The 24925-nt window shown below is 37.1% G+C and overlaps 1 protein-coding gene across 7 annotated transcripts; it reads right to left on the bottom strand.

The window, feature by feature from the left end:
• Positions 1-14222: 14222 nt before the first annotated feature.
• On the bottom strand, positions 14223-23986 carry LOC110912560 (arginine/serine-rich coiled-coil protein 2). Of its 7 annotated transcripts, none has more exons than XM_035989002.1 (8): positions 23861-23986; positions 23425-23532; positions 15790-16281; positions 15561-15656; positions 15311-15405; positions 15066-15165; positions 14664-14839; positions 14223-14527 (listed from the first exon to the last, which is right to left on the bottom strand). In XM_035989002.1, the coding sequence occupies exons 2-8, from the start codon at positions 23525-23527 to the stop codon at positions 14510-14512; spliced, it is 1080 nt and encodes a 359-aa protein (XP_035844895.1). In that variant the 5' UTR covers positions 23528-23532; positions 23861-23986; the 3' UTR covers positions 14223-14509. The 7 variants fall into 7 exon arrangements, with proteins under 7 accessions (XP_035844895.1, XP_035844897.1, XP_035844896.1 ...); XM_035989004.1 differs by having other exon boundaries at positions 15097-15165; XM_022157309.2 differs by lacking the exon at positions 14223-14527 and adding an exon at positions 23605-23640 and having other exon boundaries at positions 14594-14839; positions 23425-23534; positions 23861-23941.
• Between the last annotated feature and the right edge of the window lie 939 nt (positions 23987-24925).

Below are 24925 nucleotides of genomic sequence, written 5' to 3'. Positions count from 1 at the left end.
CACTCACAGAAGAAGCAGTTAGACGAGGAGAATTTTCCACTGCGGAGGAGAAAAAGGAGACTGCTATAGAGGCATCTGGGGATAACAAGAGAAAGCTCGCAAATTTCAAGATGGTTACTCGGGGGAGTAGCAAGAAGAAGGCCAGAAAGGGAAAAGACCACATGGGTATCCTACCTAAATGCGACAATTGTTTATGTTATCATGTCGGGCGATGTAGATATGGAAAATGTGCTAACTGTGGAAAGAAGGGGCATCCTAAAGAAACTTGTTGGCAAGATACTGAACGTGGTAATGGGGGCCAAGACGGTAGTGAGAATCACGAAGGGGACAACGACAATGACAATTGTCGAGGCAGAATGAGTGATAAAGAGAAATGTGCTCGAGGTTGTTTTAACTGTGGAAGCAAAAAGCATTTCAGAAAATATTGCCCTAAAAACAATCAGGCACAAGGATAAAAGCTCCCCACCGGAGCTAGGGAGACACCCCAGGAATCCAAGCGCGGATATCGGTACGTCCCATATTACTCAATATTATGCATCTGTATTGCCAAATACTGTTGCAAATTTTACGATTCGCACCTCTAGAGTTCGAGAGTTTAATTGGTTTAAGTAACGAGTAAGTAGATATTCCAGTACCCATTAGAACTAGCTTAGGGGAAGCTAGTGGAAGCCAACGCAGTAACTGGAGGCGACAAGATAAAAACCAGAGAGCGTAAGTTTACGATAGATCTACTGCCAGTTGAGCTGAGAAGCTTCGACGAGGTAATTGGGGTGTATTAGTTGCCAAGCGGTCGAGCAGAGGTTGATATCCGCACCTCGATGACAAATGAAGGAACGATCGTGACTCACGAAGCAGGATACGCCACCACAGATCACGAATTGCTTAAGGCACGAAAGTTGTGGTGGGAAGGATGTGTTGTTTCTTGGCTCATGTCGGGGAAAAGGGAGCCGAAGAACTAAAACTTAAAGATACCCCCATGATCGGAGAATATCCTGAAGTCTTCCTCGAAGACTAGCCAGAATTATCTCCTCAACGACAAGTCGAATTTTTGCATCGATTTAATTCCAGGCGTCGCGCCTGTAGTGAATGCACCCTGAGCGACTTACACCTTCGGAAATGCAAGGATTGACAGTGAAGTTTTAGCAGTGGATAGAGAAGGAAGATAACAGACCAAGATGTCCCTTTTGGGTAACCCTATTTCTGCTCGTCAAAAGAAGGATGATGATTTTCAAATAAACATCAACTACCAGAAGCCGAACGAGCTAACGCACGAGAGTCGATGACTCTTACTAAGGGTTAACGAACCTCTTACATAACTGACTATGAGGACCCAACTACTACTACACGACTGGTCGACGATCGTGCGTCGTTAGCGGTGAAATTCAGGAAGAAAGTATACCAGGGCGAAATTGTGGGACAATGACTTGTTCTAGACGTAGACCAAATGGTGCTTCCTACACAATGTACAAACCGGATCCACACGGGATACGAAATCTGGAAAATCTAGAAAACTTATATCTAGAACCTTTGGGAACCCAGGACCAAACTCGTAAGGGTTTTACTTAGGAACCACATCCGTTGACTCAAGCAGACACCATTAACCTGACAAATATGTCAGTTCTGTTGACCAAACCGGAAGTACTTGAGTTTCTTTTACTTCTAGCGAGTAGACATTTGCATCTCTACTCCCCTTAGTGGTAGTTGCATCACATTAATTTTCTTCGCTGAGAGCGAACACCTATTTGTTTCGAATACTTGGTCATTTCTTCATTTTAGCAAATACACATTGCTTCATTTTCTTGGAAACTTATTTGCCACACATGCACCATTTGCTACGCGTGTGACTTCATTTCGAATAAGCGCTTCTTTGTTATGATGCTAAGCCTAATTACGGGTTTGTGATTCGAATGACCTACATTATTGTGACTATTGACTCCTTTGCAATCAAGCCAACACACTTTCTTGAAACTTCATTTACTTTAAGTTACATTCATGGTTTATCTTTGTGACCATGCCAAGATTCCTTTGATTTATACATACGTTTATTGCCGGGATACGCTGAAACCAAGTTCAATTGCTTGAACTTATTCATTTCGCACATTCAGTTTCAGACGTCATGTGATGTATTGAGAGCATCATATTCAAATATTTTGCAAAGAATTTTTCATTTCGAGTCATAGTAGACTTAGTTGGTCTACGACTCCACTAAATCGTTTGATTGATTTCGATACCTTGTGGGATACTTTCACAAAATTGAAGCTTGCGCTAAGTTAGTTACGCACCTCATACACAGATTTAATTGTTTATTTATTGGCTTGCTCTAAATCTGTTTTGTTTATCATAATCAAGCAGTCTCAACACAGTTATGTGTTAAGACAAGGGTACATAGATTCATTTCATACCACGATGTACCTCCTAACGATTCCTTCGTTATAAATTGAATACCTTGCAGTATTTATTGCTTTCTCACCTTCGAACAAAAATAGTGACTCTTTGATGCTCCATGTTCAATTGAAAACCCTATGACATTGTGGGAACCAAAACTCCAGGCTTGTTTCGGTACATGTTCATTTGATTTCCAATACGGTGAACTTGTTCAGTCACCACTATACTTATTTCATAGCAAACTTGTAGCTTGTACTAATCGTGGTCAACCGTTTCACCCATAATTGCATACACTTTCGTTTGACTTGTCATCTAAACATTTCTGATGCAACTACAAATCACGACAATGACACACCAGATTCACTTGTTTTTCATTCGCCGTACTTCCGCAATTCAAAATGTCAACACACTAAACCTCACCACTCAATTATTCGAGGGTTGACATATCATTTTACTAGTACGTTTAGGTTGTTGATTTTGAATTCTTATAGCAGATGCTATGGTTTGTGAAAACTCGTCTGCAAATTGCAACCGATCGTTTGAGAATCTTATTAGTCAAATCTCCTTTTATGGACCCCCCCTGCTAGCTGGATTACACTAGACTATACGTCAAGTACGTCGCATACCTTTGACATCAAATGCTAAAGGCACATACCTTTTAACCCTAGGATTCGGGTTGTTATATATTCTTGGATTCACCTGATATGAGTAAGGTTTGAGTCGAATTGGTGATTTTTCACCTCGGTATTATTCATACACAAACACGTGTAACGTAACCATAAGGGGTTAAGGTAGTACAAATTTCGAGGACGAAATTTCTTTAACGGGGGGAGAATGTGACAACCCTAAAAATTACAGGTATCCATACAATTAATTTATACTTAATGACTGTGCTGATTACAACTGTTGATTTAACTGCTTACTGATTTCTGTTACATACATACACATGCATCACCTTCAAACTGTCACTCCATTTATTACACACAAAACTATAGTGACAAACTTGATGCACAAAAGCACAGTTAGCACAGTGAGCGGATAACCCATTAAACATGCTGACATTGCCAGCACTAGACAGACATTGTCTCTGAGGCCAGTATGAGCCGGGAATAGATTACTACACTAGTAGGGAGTGTAGGGAGGTGAGGATTGTAAAACTGCGTCACTAGGTGATAGTTATAGTGCCGGGAAGTGCCAAAAACATACTTTAAGTGCAGAATTCTGCACTAAATAACAAAATTCAGCATTTAACAATGCTAGTAAAGTGCAAAACTTGGTAAAATAGTCCTAGATACTTTCCAAAGTGTTGGGAATTTATTGCGTCACTAAAAGTAATATAAAAGATACCTTACGGATTAATTAAACACTTTAACGGAACAACGCCCAACCAAACAACCGGACATTACCCGGAACACAAAAATATTGTCAAACACATTGTTTTTATTTTTCTGAGCTAGTTAGGGTCCCCGAACACCCTAACCCACTACATATTGTTTAACACACTTATAAAGCACTAACTAACCATTTGATTCTAACTAATCACTAACTAATAGGTTACAACCCAACTAGAACCCCCCCCCCCAACCGGTTATGAACCATGGGGAATCCTCCTTGATTTTTCTTGATTAATTTAATGAGTTTGTGTTGTACTTGGGAAGCACTTAATCTAATGGTTAATAACATGTTGGGAATTTATCTATAAAATCCACTAGACACTCATAACATTCATATCACCTTCACACCAACAACCAAACCTCCTTCCTTTCCCCCATTGTCTACGGCTTAAACCACACACCACCACCACCATTTTTCAATTCAAACCAACCCATTTCAAGTGTAATACAAGGTGCTAGAAGGTCATTAACGAGGCTCGGCGCTCATGGAACTTGAAGGACCTCATTCGTTTGCCTTTATCCACCACATTTCTTCACTTGAACTCTCCTAGCTTTGTGCTAGTGGTAAGCACTTAGATCCTTGTATTTTACTTGTTATTTAAGTGGTTAATGATGTTTAAAGATCAAAAATATAAGAACTCTAAAGAACTTAAACAAGTCTTGAACATCATCTAACATATGATAAAGTAGTGTTAAAATGATGATGAAATATGATGATGCATGATAAATCTGAAATATATAAGTGATAATCTGCTGCAAGTATTGTTGTGATCGCTAAACATGTTAACGGAATCAATCGAACACACTTTATAATGTTAAAAGACTGAAACAAAAAGCTGTTTAGAGATTACAGTCAACTTCAGTTGGCTGTAACCAGACCGTAACCATTTTGTAACAGGAGCTAGAGCTGCATTTTTGCTGCTGAAAATATGCGTCCTGTTTTCAGTCATAACTTGAATTCTGTGTAGGATTAGATCATAAAATTTATACTGTAGATGGTCACTGTTGTCGCCGTGATCCTCCAACTGGAATTACGTCAAACGGACTTACGAAAAATTTTAGATGAATTATTCCGTGGACTGCGGTCAGAAAAAGATGAATCTGACTTCAGTCCGGAAATGAATTTTTATAAAATATTAATAATGAACAAGACCCCGATACTTTTACACAATAATATATGGATCGTATAAGACATTCTGTAAAAATTTGGAAATTTTTGGAATAAGATAACTATTTTAATAAAATACCCGAAAACAGCCCAGTTTCGTATATTAAAACTGAAAGGATATAAGTAGTATTTTGCATGTCTAAATGTCGGGTTGGTTATTGAGAACGATCTAACGTGTTATATATAAAAGAAAATGATATGCTATTTAGCATGGGCGCCTCCATTTACAAAGAAAACTCTGGCGAATTTTTCTAAAATTCCAATACTTAGAAAATATTTTTCTAAACAAGTGTTACTAGTATATCTTATAACTTGTGCTTCAAATACAAACTTCGCCATAAATTTTGTTACGAAAATACAAAGTATCGGAGGTTGGCTTTCGCAAATAAAAATGGGTAAATATATATTTAGAATATATATTTTATGTTGAGACACTTGTGTGATTGTTTGTTATTTTGTGTGCTAGATATATTATTTTTAGGGTAAAAATAATATAACTTGAAAATACCATGAAAGTACGATTCTAAAACAATACCAACGCTCTCACAAAAATGATTATTTAAGTTACACAAGTAATGTTATATTACGAAACGTTGGAATGTAACTTACGAAATTTTTTAGAAAGTCCCTTTACACATATGTTTTTGGTGGAATATTATTTTGGAAATCAAGGAAGTAAAAATATATTATTTTTTGGGAAAAATACATATATTTTGGAAATAAGTTATTTTGGACAAATGAGTTAAGTATATTTTCTAAGAGGGACTTAAAATATATTTTCGGAATTATAAAGTATACATGTATTAAAAACCCTCATCCTTGGGAAGGGAACACGAATACGAATACTCGAGAAGTACTAATACAGAAATGTTGTATAAACAATTATTCCAAAACTAAATACAATTATTATAACTTGGAATAATACCAGAATCGTAACTCAAAAACATACATACTAAGACAAGGCACGACCCATTCGTCTAATAGACGTTAGACCATTGTAGGTAGTCAGTCGTGTTTGCCGCGGAGATTTGGGTTACAAGTACGAAGACGCAATACAGTGAGTTCATGTCCCCCTTTTCTCTTAACGGTTTTCAGTTTTTATACTTCGGGGGTGAAATACATGTTACAATGATTACGAATACTTTTATACATGGTATGGTTAGCTTAAGGAGGGTTACTACTTAGATCATGTGAGTGGGTAGGCGGAAACTAGAGGACATTAATCCTCGTCGTAGGACCGAGAGACATTAGTGATAGATCTATTTGGGTCTAGCGAGCCCCACTCCTGAGTCCGCTGAGTGAACCAGGTGGTGACTAAGTGCCCAACGCACAAATCCGCTAGGTTTGAGTCTTCCTGCATCCCTTCACACATATCATTGGCTTTGCAACCCAATGGTGATCTCTTTTTCCTTAATTGCTACATACCAGGGATTTTCATACATACAGACATTTTTACAAAGGTCTATACATACTCACTTACACATGAACTCGCTCAACTTTATGTTGACTTTTCAAACTACATGTATTTCAGGGAACTAGCGGATCTGGCACGGTATGCACGTATTTTCAAGCTGCGTTTGAATAAAGAAGTCATCCAGGGTTTAGAAGGTGTAACCTCTTCCTGGACGGGTTACATATCTCTAAACACAGTATTGTTTAAAGTCTTTTGCTAAGTTTTTACGAACTCATTAAATCAAGTCAAGGTTTGTAACTTATTTTGTGATTGATGTTTTAAGACAAGTATAATATGGTATTTTTTTCTAAACTCTATTAACGGGTGAATATCTCATGTTTTTATCATATAGCATTGTTATGATTGTTGCTATGGTATTAAGAAGTCACACCAAATAAACTCACGCTTCCGCAAAGCCAGGGTGTGACATTTGATGTTTTCAATTTGAACACTTCTTATTAGAAATTCCTCATCAGAAAATAATTTGTCTGAATCTTTTAAAGTATATGTCACTTTGATTGGTTCATCATTCAAATTAGATTTTGATAACAAGAATTCTTTATTATAAATCCTTTTGACTAACGACTCTGGTCTGTCAACTGATAAACTCGAACTCTTGGATTCGGACTTTGACTCTGACTCCTCATCTTTATCCAACACCTGATCGACCACCTTTTTTATTAACTCAGACTCATGATCAGTGTCAGACGATGTGAATGTGACGTCAATGTTTTCTGGTAACTCATCAGTTGTTTCAGACTTTAACTTTATATTGACTGCCTTTTTTACTTGCTCCTCATTTGGTTTTCTGGGAGAATAACCTTCCCAGATCGGAGGCGGACACTTGTTATAATTTGCACTTTGTTTCTTACCAGTATCCTTTTCTTACGACTTCTTGTCCTGAAAGGCTTCAAAACCTGCAACAGTTGGATAAATTCGATCAATCAAATAATCAGAACTTGAATAACTTTGCAATAAATGTCTGATTCTTTCATTCTCTATTTTTTCAGACTCCAACTCTTGCTTCAACTTTGCACATTCTTCAATATAGTGATTGATAGCCTCTGCTTAGACATCATCACTGCATTCATCATAGTTAAAGCATCTTCTCTTTCAGAATTTGTCTTTTGCAAACTGTTCACTGTTCTGTTCAACACATCATATGATTCTTTCACATACTTGACATCGAACAACAATTTTTTCTTTCATTTTGTCCAACTCACTATACTTCTCATCTTTTTCTTCACAGAGTTTGCATGGTTCCAAGCATTTTAGACAAGGTTTCGTGACTTCAACAGTTTTTTCAACTTCGATAATCTTTTCAACTTCGACTATCTTTTCATCTTCAACCATCTTTTCAACAACTTTAACTTCTTCACTCTGTTCAGACTTCTCTTTCTGAGCAACATCCTTGCATTTTACCTTTTTCTGTTCTTTTGCTGCTCGTTTCTCCTTTAGCTTCTCCAATCTTTCTGCAAAATAAAATTTAAAACTTTCAGGAGATAATTGAGTTTTTCCAATGTTTATTTGAATTTCTTCTTCATCATCACTGCTATCAGATGATGATTGATCAAACATTTGGGTCTTTTCTGAACTTTCTTCTGAAGAAACAGACTCTCCATCATGTCTTTTTCCATCATTGTTGGCAAACACATCCATCCACTCTTTCATCAAATCTGGTTCTTGAACTATTTGTGCAATGAATGCTCCTAACTTTGAATCAGGTGGAGTGTATTTGTCCCAGCTAAAACCTTCTGCCATTTTTTCATCATCTTGATCTATTATACCATAATAAGCTCTCTTTGTTGACTCTTCGATCGCCTTCTTCTTTCCATCTTCAATTACTTTTGATGATGATGGTTGTTGAGCAATTTGTTGATATATAGCTTTCCGATAATAATCATTATTCCCGAACGGATTCTGAGCTCCACCAGCTTCTCGATTGGTACATTCCCTCTTGAAATGTGCTTTTTCCCTGCATCGAAAACAAGTAACTTTAGATTTATCAAAACCTAAAGTAGAAACATTAGCATCACGGAAATCATCTCTTCCTGTAATCATCTTAAATTTCTCAGCTCTCCTCAAAACACTTGCTAAACACCATTTAATATCCATAAGCTCCATCTCCTCAGCATCAATCTGATCGTAATCTTCTTTTGTCAGCATAGGATTTCCAATTCTACCTGCAACCAAACCCTCATATGATTCTAACACAGTAGCAAGTAATGCCATATGACCCTTAGCCACTTCTTCAGAGAAATTCTGTCCATTCTGAAGATGCAAAGCAATATTGCAATGTAACACATGACCATTACTGTTGTTTGAGCTTTGGAACTGATGACTTGAACTTGAAACATTCGGACTAACACTCGAGTATGAAGAAAAACCATTGTTGCTCTTTGAACTTTGATTAACTGATCCGGATGAGTTTTCTGCACTGAAAGCTGTTTGGACCTTTGGACTTTCTTCAACATTCTGAACACTCCCTTTGTAATACATCTTGATGTCTTGTTGACCACTTGGATTATTCATTCTAGCAATCTTTTGTTGTTCTAAATCTTGTCCTTCAATCTTTTCAATAAACTGAGAAATTGTCAACTTATCATATTCTCCAGTGTTCTTTAAGATCATCATATATGTACCACATTCTTTCTGAGGTAAAGCATCAGCTAATTTGTCAACCCATTCTTCTCGATCTTTGTTAATATCCAACAAAGACATTGATCTCACCAAATGACAATATCTTTCAATCAGCTTCTTTGAAGTTTCACCTGGCAAACTAGTAAACAGATCAAACTCTTTCTTTAATAATGATTTCTTACTCCTGATCATCTTCTCACTTCCCTCAAATTTAACTCTAAGTGCTGCCCAAATCGAACGTGAAGTATTATCATGTTGAAGTAATATGAAAATATCTTCTTTCACCGCTTGCTGGAGTAGACTAATCATCATCTTTTCTGCTTTGTACATGTCTCGTTCTTTTTCTGACAACTCAGAAATAGTTTTGATAACTCCCACATCTGTTCGAGGTTTAACATACTTCTTTTCAATACATTCCCAAGACCTCAAATGATTTGCTTGAACCCAATTTTCGAACCGGTCTTTCCATCCATAATATTCTTCAATACCCATAAGCTTCGGGGGTTTTTACAAAGTTTATGTTTCATTTTCCATGTTCATGCTCTGAGCAATGGTAACAGGAGTACTCGGGGAAGTAGCAAACGCGTTGTAAAATTCCTCTTCCATGATTCGGTTTCAAATGATGTCACAAACAAACTTTCAAATGAAATGAAAACTTCTCCAAGCGAAATGAACTGTTTCAAGCGATATGACCCCTTCACACGAAATGAACTGATTCACACGAAATGATCCTTTTACAAACGAAATGGTCTCTTGATGCGAAATGATCACTCTTAAACGAAATGATCTGCTGAACGAATTCGTACGAAATGATATACTTTCAAGCGAAATGGCCTTCACAACTCACTTCGTGCGAAATGAACTGATGATTTCGTGCGAAATGAACCAAATCTTCAAGCGAAATGGACTACCAAACTCATTTCGTGCGAAATGATATACCTATTCCGTGCGAAATGATGCTGACGTCATACTCTCTGCCATATTTTTGTCAAATTGATTGGTTTTTAGGTTGATTTTAGGTCTAATTCTTTCAAGGCTTTGTTAAAACAATGTTTCGCTTATAATATGTGAAATTCAATCCATTTTAACCGTAAAATTTTGTTAATTTTGAAAAAGAAGGTGTAGAAGTCAGAATTTTGATGAAATCAAGCTGAAATCGGGAAGAACTCCTCTTCCTGAGCTATGATACCACTTGTAGGATCGTTTGCACGACCAAAACGAGTCGTTCAGAAGAGTTCTTGTCAATACGAGAGGCGGAAACTAACGTATAACTTCGAAATAGCTTGATATACACTCTAATTGTCTCTTAGATTGATATAACAGCGATTTACAGCGAGTAGACACTTCGGCACCGGAATCAGATCGTTACAAATGAAATGAACAAGCACGATATATATAGGCCAGCCATTCTGTACGAAATGGGCCAGCCATTCCGTACGAAATGGACTATGTCCATTTCGTGCGAAATGGCCTAGTTCCATTTCGTGCGAAATGGTCACAACCACACATTTCTCGTATTTCGTGCCCTGATCTTTCTAATCTAATACAAGACTCGATACAAGACGAAGTCGACAGACATATGCACCAACAATTTTCTCGTATCACAAATCCATACCGGTTATACATACGTAAACTCGAGGTGTAGTCAGAGGCGGACCTACCCTTTGGCCAGGGTGGGCAGCCGCACCCCTTGAAAAAAAAATTAGTGTATATTTTAGGCAAAAAAACTCGATCGCACCCCTTGAAAATATGGTTGAACACCTCATCCGCACCCCTAGCAAATAATTTCTGAGTCCGCCACTAGATCTAAGTATATAGTAGTAAAGAACATGATATTTATTGTGCTGAAGTGAAGTCGTCAAAATTTGTAGCAAGTTCTCCATTTGAACCAAGTTGGGTCGTGACATATTTTGCAAATCAATTACATTTATGTTTTTTTTTTTTTTTTTTGGGGAATTGACACCTTTGTTTTTTTTGTTGGAGGCCGTATATTGGATGATTATGGAGATATGTGAAACTCCTTGTTTGGAGATTTTTTTTTTTTTTTTGTGCGTGTTGAGAGCAAAAATTTTAATCCCATATTAATAGGGTTTGTTGATTTATGTTTCAAGTGTTTTTCATAAAAGTCTACCTCATTAGTTATTAAGGGTTAAGTTATTCTACACAATGGAAAGTAGACTAAAAACACAACTGATGATGACAAATAAAAGACACAATAAATGAGTTCAAATAAAAGACACAATGGATAACAAACTAAAACACAATGAGTATCAAACTAAAAATACAATGGAAAGTAGACTAAAAACACAATTGATGACGACAGATAAAAGACACAATAAGTGAGATCAGATAAAAAACACAATGGACAACAAACTAAAACACAATAGACAACAGACTAATACACAATGAACAACAAATTAAACACAATGGATAGCAGAATAAACACAATGACCAGAACGTATAACACAATATATTGAGTACCCAAATGTAACACAATCTTTATTGTGTCATAAATTGTGTTATAAGTGTTGATAAAAATCGCAGTGGCCTAAACCCAAATTAATATTGTGTTATAAGTTTTGATAATAACATAATGTATAGAAGTCCTAGTAAAAACGTAATGAACAAAACCCAAATAAAAGACACAATGATCTGAACCTTTAACACAATGCAAAAAAAATAACTCAGTAAAAATGAAATTTTTTATTTTATTTCTATATAGCAATATTATACTCATATTAAAGATAAAAAAACGTTTGTTATTATGGCGAACTTTTTTTTGAAAAAAAAAATGTCGTATAAAAAGTTATGGATGTTTTAAATTGATGTGGAGGATTGACATGTGTCTTGCATATAGAGAAAGTAAATAAATGTAGGATTCTTTTTATACCCTTCCATTATCTTCTTTTTTTTAAAACTAATATCAACTCTCCAAATCTTAGATAAATAGACCAAAATCCTTCTTACTCTTCTTATTTATTTTTTCTTTGTATTTGATCCTAATCTTAGATAAAAAAGAGACGAACTACTCGCAATCTACTCGAGCTCGGCTCGAAAAAAAGCTCGAACGAGCCGAGCTTAAACAAGCTCGAGCTCGAGCTCGAGCCCGAGCCTAAAAACAAGCTCATTTAGTAAACGAGCCCGAGCTTCGCTTATCGAGCTCGAGGCGGCTCGCGAGCCTAAACGAGCTTTCTATTTATATATTTTTTATTAATATATTAAACATATATTTATATAATAATAATTACCATTTATATAAATATAAAAAATAACTAAATTTTATGTATAATAAGAATTATAATTAATATAAATTAATTAATAAATACTAAACGAGTCTAGCTCGAGCCGAACTCGAGCTTGAAAAATTACCTTCGAGTCGAGCTCGAGCTTTCGTATGTTAAACGAGCTCGAGCTCGAGCTTGGTTGAGCTCGGGCTCGGCTCAACTCGTTTGCACCCCTATACAAAAGTGTTAAAATAGCTAAACCATAGGAAGCAAAAAAACGTTCTATAGATTATTCACCAAGAAGTCGAAATTTAACTAAGAAAAATCAACGGGCTACATTTATAACATCAAATAAATATATAAAACTATAACAAAATTTAATATGTAGTCCACTTAAATTTTCTTTATTTTTATTATTTTATTTTATTATATATAATATACAAAATGCTTAGCTACTGTACCTAAGGGTAGTTTTGGAATTTTGCTATCAAGTTACAATAAATATCACCTACTAAAATCTAAAATAATGAAATTGCCCTTCGAATTTTATGACTGATTTTTCTTTTTCTATGATTGTGTGATATACTTCCTCTACTCTCTTCCAGCTAGATAACGACCTGAAATGGAGATCTTGCCGGCCGACGACCGCAAGCCAACAAAGATCAGTCCCAACAACAGGTTCGAACACCCACAGTAACCGTCGTCGTTGTCTCCATTGATTCCGACTAAACGTCTTTTTCTGATATGGGTTGTGATATTTACAAGATTTTGTCATGTACGATTGTTGCAGACCAACTGATTGATCAATTTTATAGCTAAAATTTTTTGTTTTCTTTAGCTTAATTTAACTGAAATAGATGGCGGCGCTTGTTAGCAAGAGATCTAGTGATGCTACTACCTCTAGCTCACCATGAAAACCCAACAAATCAATATAGAACTCAACCCCAATAATAATCTTAGTTTTTTGTCTTTTAATTTAATGCAATGATATTTAAGTTTGAATGTCGAACATTATACAATTATATACGTATGTATTACATTATATATGTTAATGGGTCATTAGTTTTAGTAATAAATACCAATATTCGTTTTTATCTATTTCAGTTAGTATAACGAGTAGCGGTACCGCAATAAAAAACAGTTTTCATAGGCAAAAATAAAAGGCTAAAAACATAAACAAAATTGGCTAAACTCACTCCTTTATTTCTTTGTTTAAGCTTCACGTTGTAGGCTGAGCAATTGAGGTGAATTAAAGAGGAATTTAGGGAATAGTTTATTTTTAATTTACTTTAGTAAAAAGGCAGTTGATGAAAACACATGTAAACTGCAATAATTTAAGGCACAGCATTGATTAATATCATATTCTTCGTACTAACAAGAAGGCTTTTTGGAGTCTTATCATTAGCTGTGTTTAGAGCTGAAATACCAGTCCAGAAGTCTCAAAATATGATTAAAAATCGCAAACCCCGCAACGCGGGGATCAGCTCTAGTTATAACTTATCATAAATGTTAACTTTTTTAAACATTAAGGAATATAAACGGAATACATAATGAAATCTGGTTACTATGTAGTGATTATTTATTTTTTTTTTTTTAATTTTTTTTTTTTCAAATTGATTTCAGAGTAAATTACATTTTTCGTTATCTATGTTTGAATTATTTTTAACTGGATGTCCTTTAGATTAAAAAATGTCATAAAACCTTGCAACTTTCCGGGCAAATATCTCTGTTGAATCCAATCACTTATTTGTGAATTACCAAACTACCCTTACCCATTTTTATTTTTTATTTTTTCAAATACTAAATGCAAAATAATATATAACATCTATCTCTCTCACTCACACCCCACTTATCTCTTCATCCGGCCACCACCACCCTAGTAGAAACCCCTCACCGTCAAACTCTCCCACTGGTGAAGATTATAGTACTTGCTGCTAATCGGTTGTGTGTGTGAGAGAGAGAGAGAGAGAGAGGGGTATTATATATACTTAACAGCTGGGAAGAGCCAGAAGAAATGTCTGATACAATCCAGAATCCCCACCAACTGTAAAGATCAGAGTCATATAGTATTCATTCATACTTTATAAAGACTTGATCTTGATGATAAGACCAACTAGAGGTAGTCAGTCAGTCAGTCCACAACAAAGCAACTATTTTGGGTCCAATCCCCAAAGCCGATCAGGATGCTGATTTTGTTTATGTTTCCAAACAAAATAAGAATACTTGGCCTCTGGTTATAGTTTAATCACACACCATTACGAATCTGTAGCCCCACCATTCATCATATATGTCAGGGTTTATAGTTCCAGTTTCAGCAGAGCCACAAACAAAAGTTAGAAAACCAGTGTAGAGAAATATCATTAGAGGTTAAAAACATTGTCGAGGTGGAAGAAACATACTTGTAGCAGAGAATAAGTACAACAGATACCAACACTCAAAGCCCTAAACCAACAGTTCGGCCATCCCTTCGACGAAGCCCAGCAGTGTACTGCTTCTCCAAATCCATCTGAAGCTCTTTCTGCTTCTCGGCAAGACTGCTGTCTTGGATCTCGGGTTTCGGCTCCACTTTCACACCCTACAATTGCCCATACCACCCTCAGACTCCAAAACATGTGTTAGTTTTGCATCATCAAACAACACCCCTCACACCGTGCATGCATATTTAAAAACCATGTAACCCGAACACAACATGTTTATATAAGTGGGGTTATGTTAATTGTTTTGGGTTTTACCTACTCTAAGATAAAAATTAAATAACCCAAATCAAGTAATTTATAGGGTTAAGAGGTCAAAATTGGCACCTCTAAATAGAATGAGTGGACATGAGGTTACCATGAGTTTGTTAAATTTCTCTTGTCGTTCACGGTCAGAGAACATGGATGTATCCCACCTATGAGCAACCTGCATTACACAATGGAAAAAACCCACGGGTTAAAACTGGTTCGGGTTGAAATGGGTGATTTCTAAGTAATTTATAGTATGATTGACCCGCAAACACTTTTTACCAAAAAAGAATATATAGTGAGAGAATGGCATATTCAACAACCTCTTGGGTGGGGGTGGTCTTCTTACTCCCCCATAGCAGCTTCTTCTTTTGATCAGTTGACATGACGACGCCAGTTCCAATGAGGTTTCTATTCACTGTTCAACATATGAGTACCAGATTCATGCATATTTAAAATATAGGCGTTAACCATAAAACAATATTGATCCACTTAACTGAACCTATGAAAACAAACAAGGTATGTTCTGTCATTTTATAATTTATTGAATTTGAAAATGGAAAGGCATAATACCTAGCTCTGCAGCCTTCATTGCAGCAACTTGTGCAGCAAGCTCTTGACCTTGTTTTGAACTTGACGATTGAACTTCATGATGCACATGCTTTGAGGCTGGATCAAATATTTTATATATGTAAAATAAAAACAATAGCAGCTAAAATTGGCATTTCTATTTCTAAAATAGAAGAAAGTAAGAAAACAATTGTTATATATTAATTAAAGAATTATTTATTATAAGAACTACCATCATTGGTGTCTTTGCCCACGCTAAAATTGGACTTGTTTGCAGTTGCAACACTTTGATCATCAAGCAGCTGTCTCGGTTCCTTGAAATACCGATCCTTGACTCCCCGGGTCTCTTGATCATAGGACTTCCCTTTCTCAAACCGCGTGTATTTCATGTCGTCCAGCTCCTTAGAATCCCTCCAAGAAGATCGTTTTTCATCATCCTTTTTATACTTGCTTCTATGTCCTGAACCATCTCTTGATCCAGATTCTCTTCTAGAATGATCACTGCCACCCCTTGTATGTGGAGATAACTTATAATAGGAGTTTTTATGATCTTCCTCCGCATACTTTTCACGCTTTTTATAATCATCACGCCTACGATCATTATAAGACCTTCTGTTTGAACCACCATCCCTGCTGCTGCTGCTATAACGGTTTCTGTGGTGATCCCTCCTCTCATCCTTCTCGCGAGTGGGTGTAGAGCTACGCTCATGTACAGACCGCTCCCCTGCAAATCAGATTATTATTATTATGTTACTAGCTGCTGCTATTCATTCAAATTATGACACATTCAATACTCGGAGGAGCTAACCTGAAAATTCAACTCGCTTCTAGAGTCTGTTATGTAACTAAATGAAAATACCATGTGCAACCTACAAAGTGTCTATGGCTGAAACACACGCCCATCATGGTGTATACCCCTTTTTTGACTGGTAAAAAAACAAACATCATAGTGATGTCTGTCTAACACACAACTAGGCCCAAACACGACAAAAATAACTGCTACTTAACCTACCTCTAAGCCAGACCAAAAGAAAGTGAAAACTATAATCTTTTTTAAAACTTGTCGTCCATCCCACACTAGAAGGACCCATTAATACCAACCCTACTACTTAGAGGTGTTCCTCCTCCTCCATTGTATTCCATTAAAACTTTGGATCAATTCTATCATTACTTCCCTCTTCCAATAAAGTCTTGTTGCCTCTCCCACGGTTTGTCCTTGCCACTGGACTAACCACTGAATCTTGATCAACTAGAAGTAACAGGTAGCAAGCACTGCTGCCGGTGTAATAATGTCATCAATATCCACATTCAATTCTGGAGGTAAAACTGGTTCACTAGGGCCGACAACAACTTTTTTTAGTAACGAAACATGAAATACTGGATGGATTTTCCAAGTGGGAGACATCTGGCGATAAGGTTTGAGCCGAACATAAACCCATTCCCCAATCATAAATTGAATGTTCCAACGTTTCTTGTCTGCTTGTGTTTTCATAGCACTTTGAGCATTAGCTAGATGTTGTTTCAGTTGTTTGAGAGCCTCGTCTCTATCTTGTAATTCTTGTGCCACCGCCTACTGCCGGCCATACACCGTTTCAAAGGGAATCATACCGGTGGAAACATGAAAGGTGGAGTTATACCAAAATTCTGCCCAAGGTAGCCAAACGGCCCAATTCTTTGGCTGGCCCACAGCGAAGCAGCGCAAATAAGCTTCCAAGCAACGATTAATTACCTCCGATTGACCATCGGATTCGGAATGATAAGCAGAACTCATATGTAACTTAGTTCCCATGGGAAAGAAATATACATGCCAATCTAAGGCTTCGAATTAGGGTTTGAACTTGGTCTGATTAAGCAGGGGCTTCAAATTAGGGTTCCTGTCTTGATTGTGTTTCGACTGAAGATCAGTTCACGAGGTTTATGCAGCTGACCATCAATACATTCGGCGAATTACTGTTATGTTTTCCGTTCTGTATTAGTGTATTGGCAGCAGTTGGGTTTATTTCATCATGGATGATTCATATGAAGATAGCTCCAAGGTGTTTGCTACTAGAATTAAGAACATTGATGGAAAACCGTTTGAGCCAAGGAAATCATCACAGATGCCTACGGTTTCAGAAGTGGGTAATAAGAAGGTAAGATTCATGTTACCACTGAATGATACGGATTGCGTTCTTGGCTGTTCTGATTCCCCAGATGAGGAGTATGCAGTGGTTTTTGATAAGCGAAAGGTATCATTTGTGCTACCGCTAAATGATGTCAGTCCTGCTCGTGTTCGAAAGCAGGAAAAGGGTAATAATGCTCCAGTCAAACAGCAATTGTATGTTGATGTGGTCCTAAACAAACATGTAGAGCACGGAGGCAATCCAAATAAGAATCAAAATGATGATGGAAACATTAGGATGACCAATGTTGCGGCTAATCAAGTTCCGAAAGTCAATTTTCGAATGCTAAACTCAGATGCCTCATTGGATGGTGTGGATGTAGTGCTACCGATTGATTCTATTCGCGAGGTTAACAACAGGTTAGCTAACACTCTTTATGGTTATTTCCTGGGGGATAGAATTGCATATCCAGTAGTTGAATATTTTGTGAGAACACATTGGAAGAAACATGGTCTTCAGAAAACGTTGATGAATTCAAATGGGTTCTTTTTCTTCAAGTTTGAAGACAGGAAGGGAATGGACGCTGTTCTTGAAGGGGGACCTTGGATGATCCGTAACAAACCTATGTTTCTCAACCTTTGGTCCCCTATAAACACCCTTAAAAAAGAAGAGGTTAAAAAGGTTGCAGTTTGGGTGAAATTGCATGACGTCCCTCTAGTGGCGTATTCTGATGATGGGTTAAGTATGCTGGCTTCAAAAATTGGGTCTCCTGTGCGACTGGATTCGTATACTATTGATATGTGTAATGACGCTTGGGGACGGAGCAGCTATGCTAGGGCTCTCATTGAAATATCGGCGGATCAGGATTTGAAAGAGACTCTAACCATGGCTATTCCTGAATTGGATGGAAACAAATATGTTACGGAGACTATTCGGGTGGAGTATGAATGGGAACCCCCGAGATGTGCTCACTGCTGTGTGTTTGGGCATGACTCTGAGGGATGCCCTAAACGTATTGGCTCAACATCCAAACCGCCTACTAACAAGCCGAAAGTAGACAAGGATGGTTTCTCTGAAGTTACGGTTAAGAAGAGTGCAAATAAGAATGGCTTTCAAGTTAATAACCAGAAACCCAAATTTGAGTATAGACCGGTGGATAGGAAGAAAAAGGTCGTAGCAACTCGGCAGGTTGATATTTCCCCTAAAATTCAAACTCATAATTCGTTTTCTGCTATTGCTTCTGTTGGGGGACATGGTGGTTCAATTCAAGGGAGAAATAAAGAGGGTAGACAGATTCATGAGAATTTAGATGAGGAAGAGGTTGAAGTTGTCTATGATGAAACCAGTGAGTCTATGACTTCGGGTACATATCCTTCGTCTCTAAAAGCAGGGGCAAGCACCTCTTCCACAAAGATCTCCAATGGATAGTTTGTCTTTGGTTCGTCTAAAGGGGCTGCCGATTCGTGGCAACTTCATTTTGATGATGGAGGTTGAAGATTTTGGTTATGTTTTGTTTTGTCTGCTAGATATCTTTTCATGATGTATAGTAGGCTAGGTTGATGTGATGTCATAAGTTCTTTTATGTTTGTTGGCTTACATATATGGGACATGTCCTGTATATGAACTAGTGTGGAACTCATCCTCACTACTTGTACTTATTTGCGGTTGTTTATAATAGATTCACCGGGGTAACCCTTTACCCAAAAAAAACTTAGTTCCCATGGAACGGAAAATCTCCTACAAAAAAAAAAAAACTTTAAAATAACGGATCACGATCCCTGACAATAGACTTAGGGACCCCGTGATGGCGAATTACTTCCTTCACAAACACTTCAGCCACTGAATTAGAAGAATGAAATGAGCATATTTCGAAAGACGATCCACCACCACTAATACGACATTATATCCCTTGGACGTTGGTAAGCCCCCAATAAATCCATAGATAAATTTTCCCAAACAGCATCTGGAATGGCTAATGGTCGTAAAAGACCACCGAAAAGGGATGAACTCGCCTTGCAACGTTGACACTTATCGCGTTCCCGAACAAACTGTTTGACAGTGGATGACATTCCGGGCCAGTAGAGATATGCAGCCAAACGTCGATAAGTACGGTAGAACCATAGTTGCCAAAAGCGCAAAAGGCACGCGGGCGCAGCCTATAGCGCCTGGTGGTAGCCTAGGCGCAAAAATGGGTTTTTTTTTTTGAAAAAACGGTGGTCAGGCGCAAAAACTGCCTCTCGCAGACCCGGGTTTCGGAGCTGCATTCGTGTCCGCGGGACATGCGAGTTCAACCAAATTCCAGTCCAGAAACTCATTTTTTGCACCCCCCCTGCGCGCGGGTAGTTCTTGTGGTAAAACATGTCATAAAGCTACAATGGAGTAGTAAAGGCTTTACCTTATAGGTAGCACCACTATCAACTAGCATACAAATAGATATACCCTGTAAAGCGCCTTCTAGTTTTAAGGTCTTTGCCCCAGCAACTTGAGCAAAAGAACCCTCAAATTGAAGAGCATCACATTAGGTGAGTCAGGATCCTTAGTTTCCTATGATGAACCATAGTTACCTAATTCGTGGTTCGCTCCAGTACGGGTACGTGGTTCGGGTACGCAATTCGCTAGTGGTGACGTTTTCGGTACGAAGGGGGTAGCCTCATTTCGGTACGAACCGGTACAGTGTACCATAGAGTTTGGTTCGGTGTACACAAATTAAAACAGAAATTCCCAAATTCAAATTATCAAACATAAACATAAACATTGAAGGTTAAAGATAAAAATGGAAATTGAATAGGAGTAGAAATTGATGATGTAATTTTGTTAAATGTTATGTATATATATAATGTTAATTTATACTTTTTATGTATATGTATAGATAAGTTTATAAGTTTAAGGACCAAATGTAAACTAGTGAAGATGGAGGGGGTTAAATGTTTAAATACACACTACTTTTACATTTTTATGTAGAAAACTACAAGTTTTAGTGTTTAAATATAAACTAGTAAAAATAGAGGGGTTAAATGTTGAAATAACTAAACTTAATTAAACCCAAAAAACCTAAAACACACCTATCCGCAGCCGCTCTTCTTCTTCCCCCTTCTTTCTTTCTGGACACATTGTTTAAATTAGCCATGGATTGCTGTACCAAAACGATTTAGAACGCCGTACCAGTTGAATCGGAACATGGTACCAATTCAATTTGGATCGCAAAATAACAAGCGGATCGTTGTACCCAACCGATTTGGAACTTCGAACCAGTTCAATCTGAAACGCTGTACCACATCGTTTCGGTACGACTGCGAATTGCGATTGGGTACACCACGATCCAAGTGGACCGTGGCAAACCCAGCGATTTAGGTAACTATGTGATGAACCCTCGTTTTCAAGGTTGAAGTGTGCTCCATTAGGTGACTCATACTCATCGTCACCTAATAATAAGTAGAAATCTAGCTAGAATCTTGCAAGAATTTAGAGATTTTGGCCGAAAACTCTCAAGAATCTAGGAATCTCGCCGGAACCTGCGCATGAACCATCACTTGGAGAATTAAAGCGCAATTGCCTTGACTTAAGGCGCCATTGCCTCGCCTCGCTAGGAAATTGGGCCTAGGCGCAAGAGGCGATGAGTTTTAACAACTATGTGAGAGAGATGCAGAAACCTGAGTAATTATGGTGAACCAATGTTGGGCGACCCCAACCATACTCAATTGAGCCAATCGGAGGCGAAGAGCATCTGGAGTTTCATTAATATCAAAGTATAACTGAGCCTTCTAAATCCATCCCTGAGGATCGAAACCACTAAACTCAGGTAACTTCACCTTCTTCACTGCCCAGGGAAGACCCGAAGAGGTTCCCATCACCGGCTTGACTTGAGTACCCCAAGAAGAGAAGATCTTCGCAGAACTAGGGTGAGAACCTAAAGAACCACCGACCGGCTTCTTCTCGTGTTGTTTCATCCACCCGATTACAATTTGACAAAACTCGGAAGATTTCAGGCGATCTCCTTCCAACGCCTTTAAGGAGGTTTTCATCTCAGTGAAATCCTGTTGGAGCTGCTTAATCTGTTGTTCCTGAACATCCAATCGATTGTTGCGAGTCTCCATCGGAAAAAAAATGAACATCATGTCGGACCAATGACAAGATTATGAAGTGAATGAGGAAAATAGGAGACAAATGGTAGGGTTTCTTATTGATGCAAAACGGAATTACAGGGGAAAAAAATGACGTAAGCAACAAAAATAACCAGGGTCACACCCTCTCTCCATGCATGATGAAGGAGCCAATAACAACTTAACAAATTCCAAAACTAATTCCTCTCAAGGATTATTCTGCTATATAAAAACGACTCTCCACTATAACAACTTTTAGCCACCTATATTTTCACCTTTCCCCCTTCTAGAATAAACTTGGAACACTTTGGATTTTTCTTTTACTATTCTGTTTGGATCAATTCTATCAATAAGTTTACAAGCCAACCTATTAGATGCAATTTATGGTCCACATAAGATTGATTATTCTAGTATTAGAAGCATGTACTAAAAGTAATATTGAAACAAACTTGTTCGAAACAAAGAAAAACAATTAATAGCTGCTTTATGGTAATTGTTTTAAGGGTTTAGAATGTAAAGTGATTCTCAGATTTCCTTAGGGGCTGTTTGGCAACATCTGAATGGTTAAGTGCTAAACCAGTAAGAGGTATGAACCATTAAGTGCTGAACCAGTAAGAGGTCTGAACCATTAAGAGCATGTATAATGCTTAACCGTTCAGATGCAAATGTCACAATTCAGATTAGAGGTCTTGACCATTCAGACTTTGTATAAATCTTAACCATTCAGAGGCAAATGTCTGAACCATTCAGACATGCTCGTGAAACAAACAGTCTGAACCATTAAGTGCTGAACCAGTAAGAGGTCTGAACCATTAAGAGCCTCATAAAGAGGTAAACAAACAGCCCCTTAGATAAACCAATTTCATTAGTAAAAATAGTTTTAAAGCGAAAGACCATACTGAACTGGACTAAAGTCAATTCACATGGCGGTAAAATACTACAAAGGGTTAAATATGGCTCCAAACCAAACCAAACCAATTACAATTGCTACTTAATAGAATGAAGATGCTACTACATGGATCTTAAAAAACCTTACTCTAGTGCATCAAAGTCTATTTCCATGTGAATTGCTTTAAATTCCAACACTCCACATAAAGTGCATAAGATATTGCATGTGAGTCATTGTTAAATTTTGATACCATTAACATAGAAGATGGCATGCTCATTTTCACTCGATTACTAACAAACAAAAGCATCGAATCGTACACTCCACATAAAGTGCATAAGATATTGCCTGTGAGTCATAGTTAAATTTTGATATCGTTAACATAGAAGATGGCATGTTCACTTTCACTCGATTACTAACAAAGAAAAGCATCGAATCCTACCCTTGAAACTTAGTTTATTCATGTGAACTTTGACAATATATATGATGTAAACTTAGTATCATGTATTGCAAGTTGACAACATAAACACTAAAAAAAGCATAATGTTTTATAGGTGCATTAAGTCAACTAACAACCTGTTATTACTTGATAATCTGGTCATTCGAAATAAAACATGTTCTTTAGTACTAAAATCTGATAATTTCAAAAAGAAAAGGGCCCCTGGATGTAAGTAAGGCTCTTGCATATACAAACTGGTGAAATTATAACTTAGAAGCACACAAAAAAATACATGTTAGGAAATTGAAAAAAGGACACAAGTAGAGGTGAAAAAACTAACCATCGGATGAAGAAGCGCTTGCTGGAGACCTTCGGCGATATTTTCTGTTGGAGGGATCATTAGAAGGCTTATGAAATGCTGCAGCAGCACTATCTGAATCCATCTTTTCTAAACACCAGGAAGCATACAAGCACAGTAACTAAAAGCAACAGATTGCATTAAATAATAATTCTTAGCACAGTATTTATGTTGAGATAGTTTTCATAAACATGTATCCTGTAATCACAAAAAAAAAAAAAAAAAAAAAAAAAAGCTAAATTCCTCAACAATAAAACTGTAATCACAAACCAATCAAGATGTAGGGAGTAGTTAATTCCCAATAACATTTAAGCAAAGATCCAAGGGCAGTAGTTGTTTATTCGTTTCCTCGTAAACACAAATTCTAATATTGAAACGATCAAACAAGTAAGGTTTTAATAGATCTGAAATAACTTACCAGGAGAGAAAAACACAGGAAGGAAGCCAATCGCTGCTGCTAGGGTTCTGTTGTTTCGAATGAATTCTCCACACTTATTATATCTCGCATAATTATATTATATTTTAGAGTTAAATCTCATTTCAGTCCCTATGGTTTCTGTAAAGTGTAAACGAACTAAACGTTCACCGAACGTGAACCATTCGGCAGGAAGTTCGTTTATATTCGTTCGATTTGCTTAACGAACGAACACGAACAAAAAATTCCGTTCGGTTAGCTTAGCGAACAAACACGAACACGGGTCTCGTTCGTTCGGCTGCGTTCGGCAATATGTTCGGTTAAGTTCATTCATGTTCGTTCGTGTTCATTTGATTATATTAAAAAATAATAAATAATAAACCTTTTATCTATACATATTGAAAACAACTTGAAACCCTATTTTTTTCTAAGTTAGCTAAAACTTGGACATTCGAAGGCATTTTTAGGGATATATATGTCTAAGTTAGTTAAATTTGATTCATCTTTTGGTGGTGTAGTAGATTTTTTGTGTTTTGATTTATCATTTGATGGTTGTATTTAACTAGTTATATCCAATGTTTAAGGGATACAATGGTTTTGTTTTTTATTTCAAGTTAAATGTTCCTTTGCGTTCATTTTCATTTGCTTGTGTTCGTTTGTGTTCGAGAACAGTGTTCACGAACTGTTCGTGAGCAACTAAATTTCCTTAACGAATGAACACGAACATAAACTTATGTTCGGTATGGGTTCGTGAACAGTTCGCGAACATGTTAATTTCCTTAACGAACAAACACGAACATGCATTTGTTCGTGTTCGTTCGGTTCGTTTACAACCCTAGTTTATACCATTTTGTCAGTTTAATTTTTTTTTAAAGAAAACTTCATTAAAACAGACAAATCACTCGAAACCGAGCAGCTACCCCCAGTTACATATTTACAAATTTACACCAATCATCCCAAGAGATACTTCTATTTTTCGACCTATTATTATACCAAACAAAGCCCAAAGATCTAATCTCACTAAAAACCTCAATGGTGTTAAAAAGCTTTCCCGAAAAGACCGTATTA

Source organism: Helianthus annuus, chromosome 4, assembly GCF_002127325.2.
Source record: "Helianthus annuus cultivar XRQ/B chromosome 4, HanXRQr2.0-SUNRISE, whole genome shotgun sequence".
NCBI classification, from domain to species: domain Eukaryota; kingdom Viridiplantae; phylum Streptophyta; class Magnoliopsida; order Asterales; family Asteraceae; genus Helianthus; species Helianthus annuus.
This window is presented reverse-complemented; position numbering and strand designations above follow the sequence as displayed.

Coding starts and splice junctions, on each gene's coding strand:
- LOC110912560 (XM_035989000.1), bottom strand. CDS start 23,527: ATGGATTCAGATAGTGCTGCTGCAGCATTTCATAAGCCTTCTAATGAT. Junction 16,282..23,424: donor AAGCGCTTCTTCATCCGATG/GTTAGTTTTTTC, acceptor TCTGATTTGCAG/GGGAGCGGTCTGTACATGAG. Junction 15,406..15,560: donor AATGAAGGCTGCAGAGCTAG/GTATTATGCCTT, acceptor TATGTTGAACAG/TGAATAGAAACCTCATTGGA.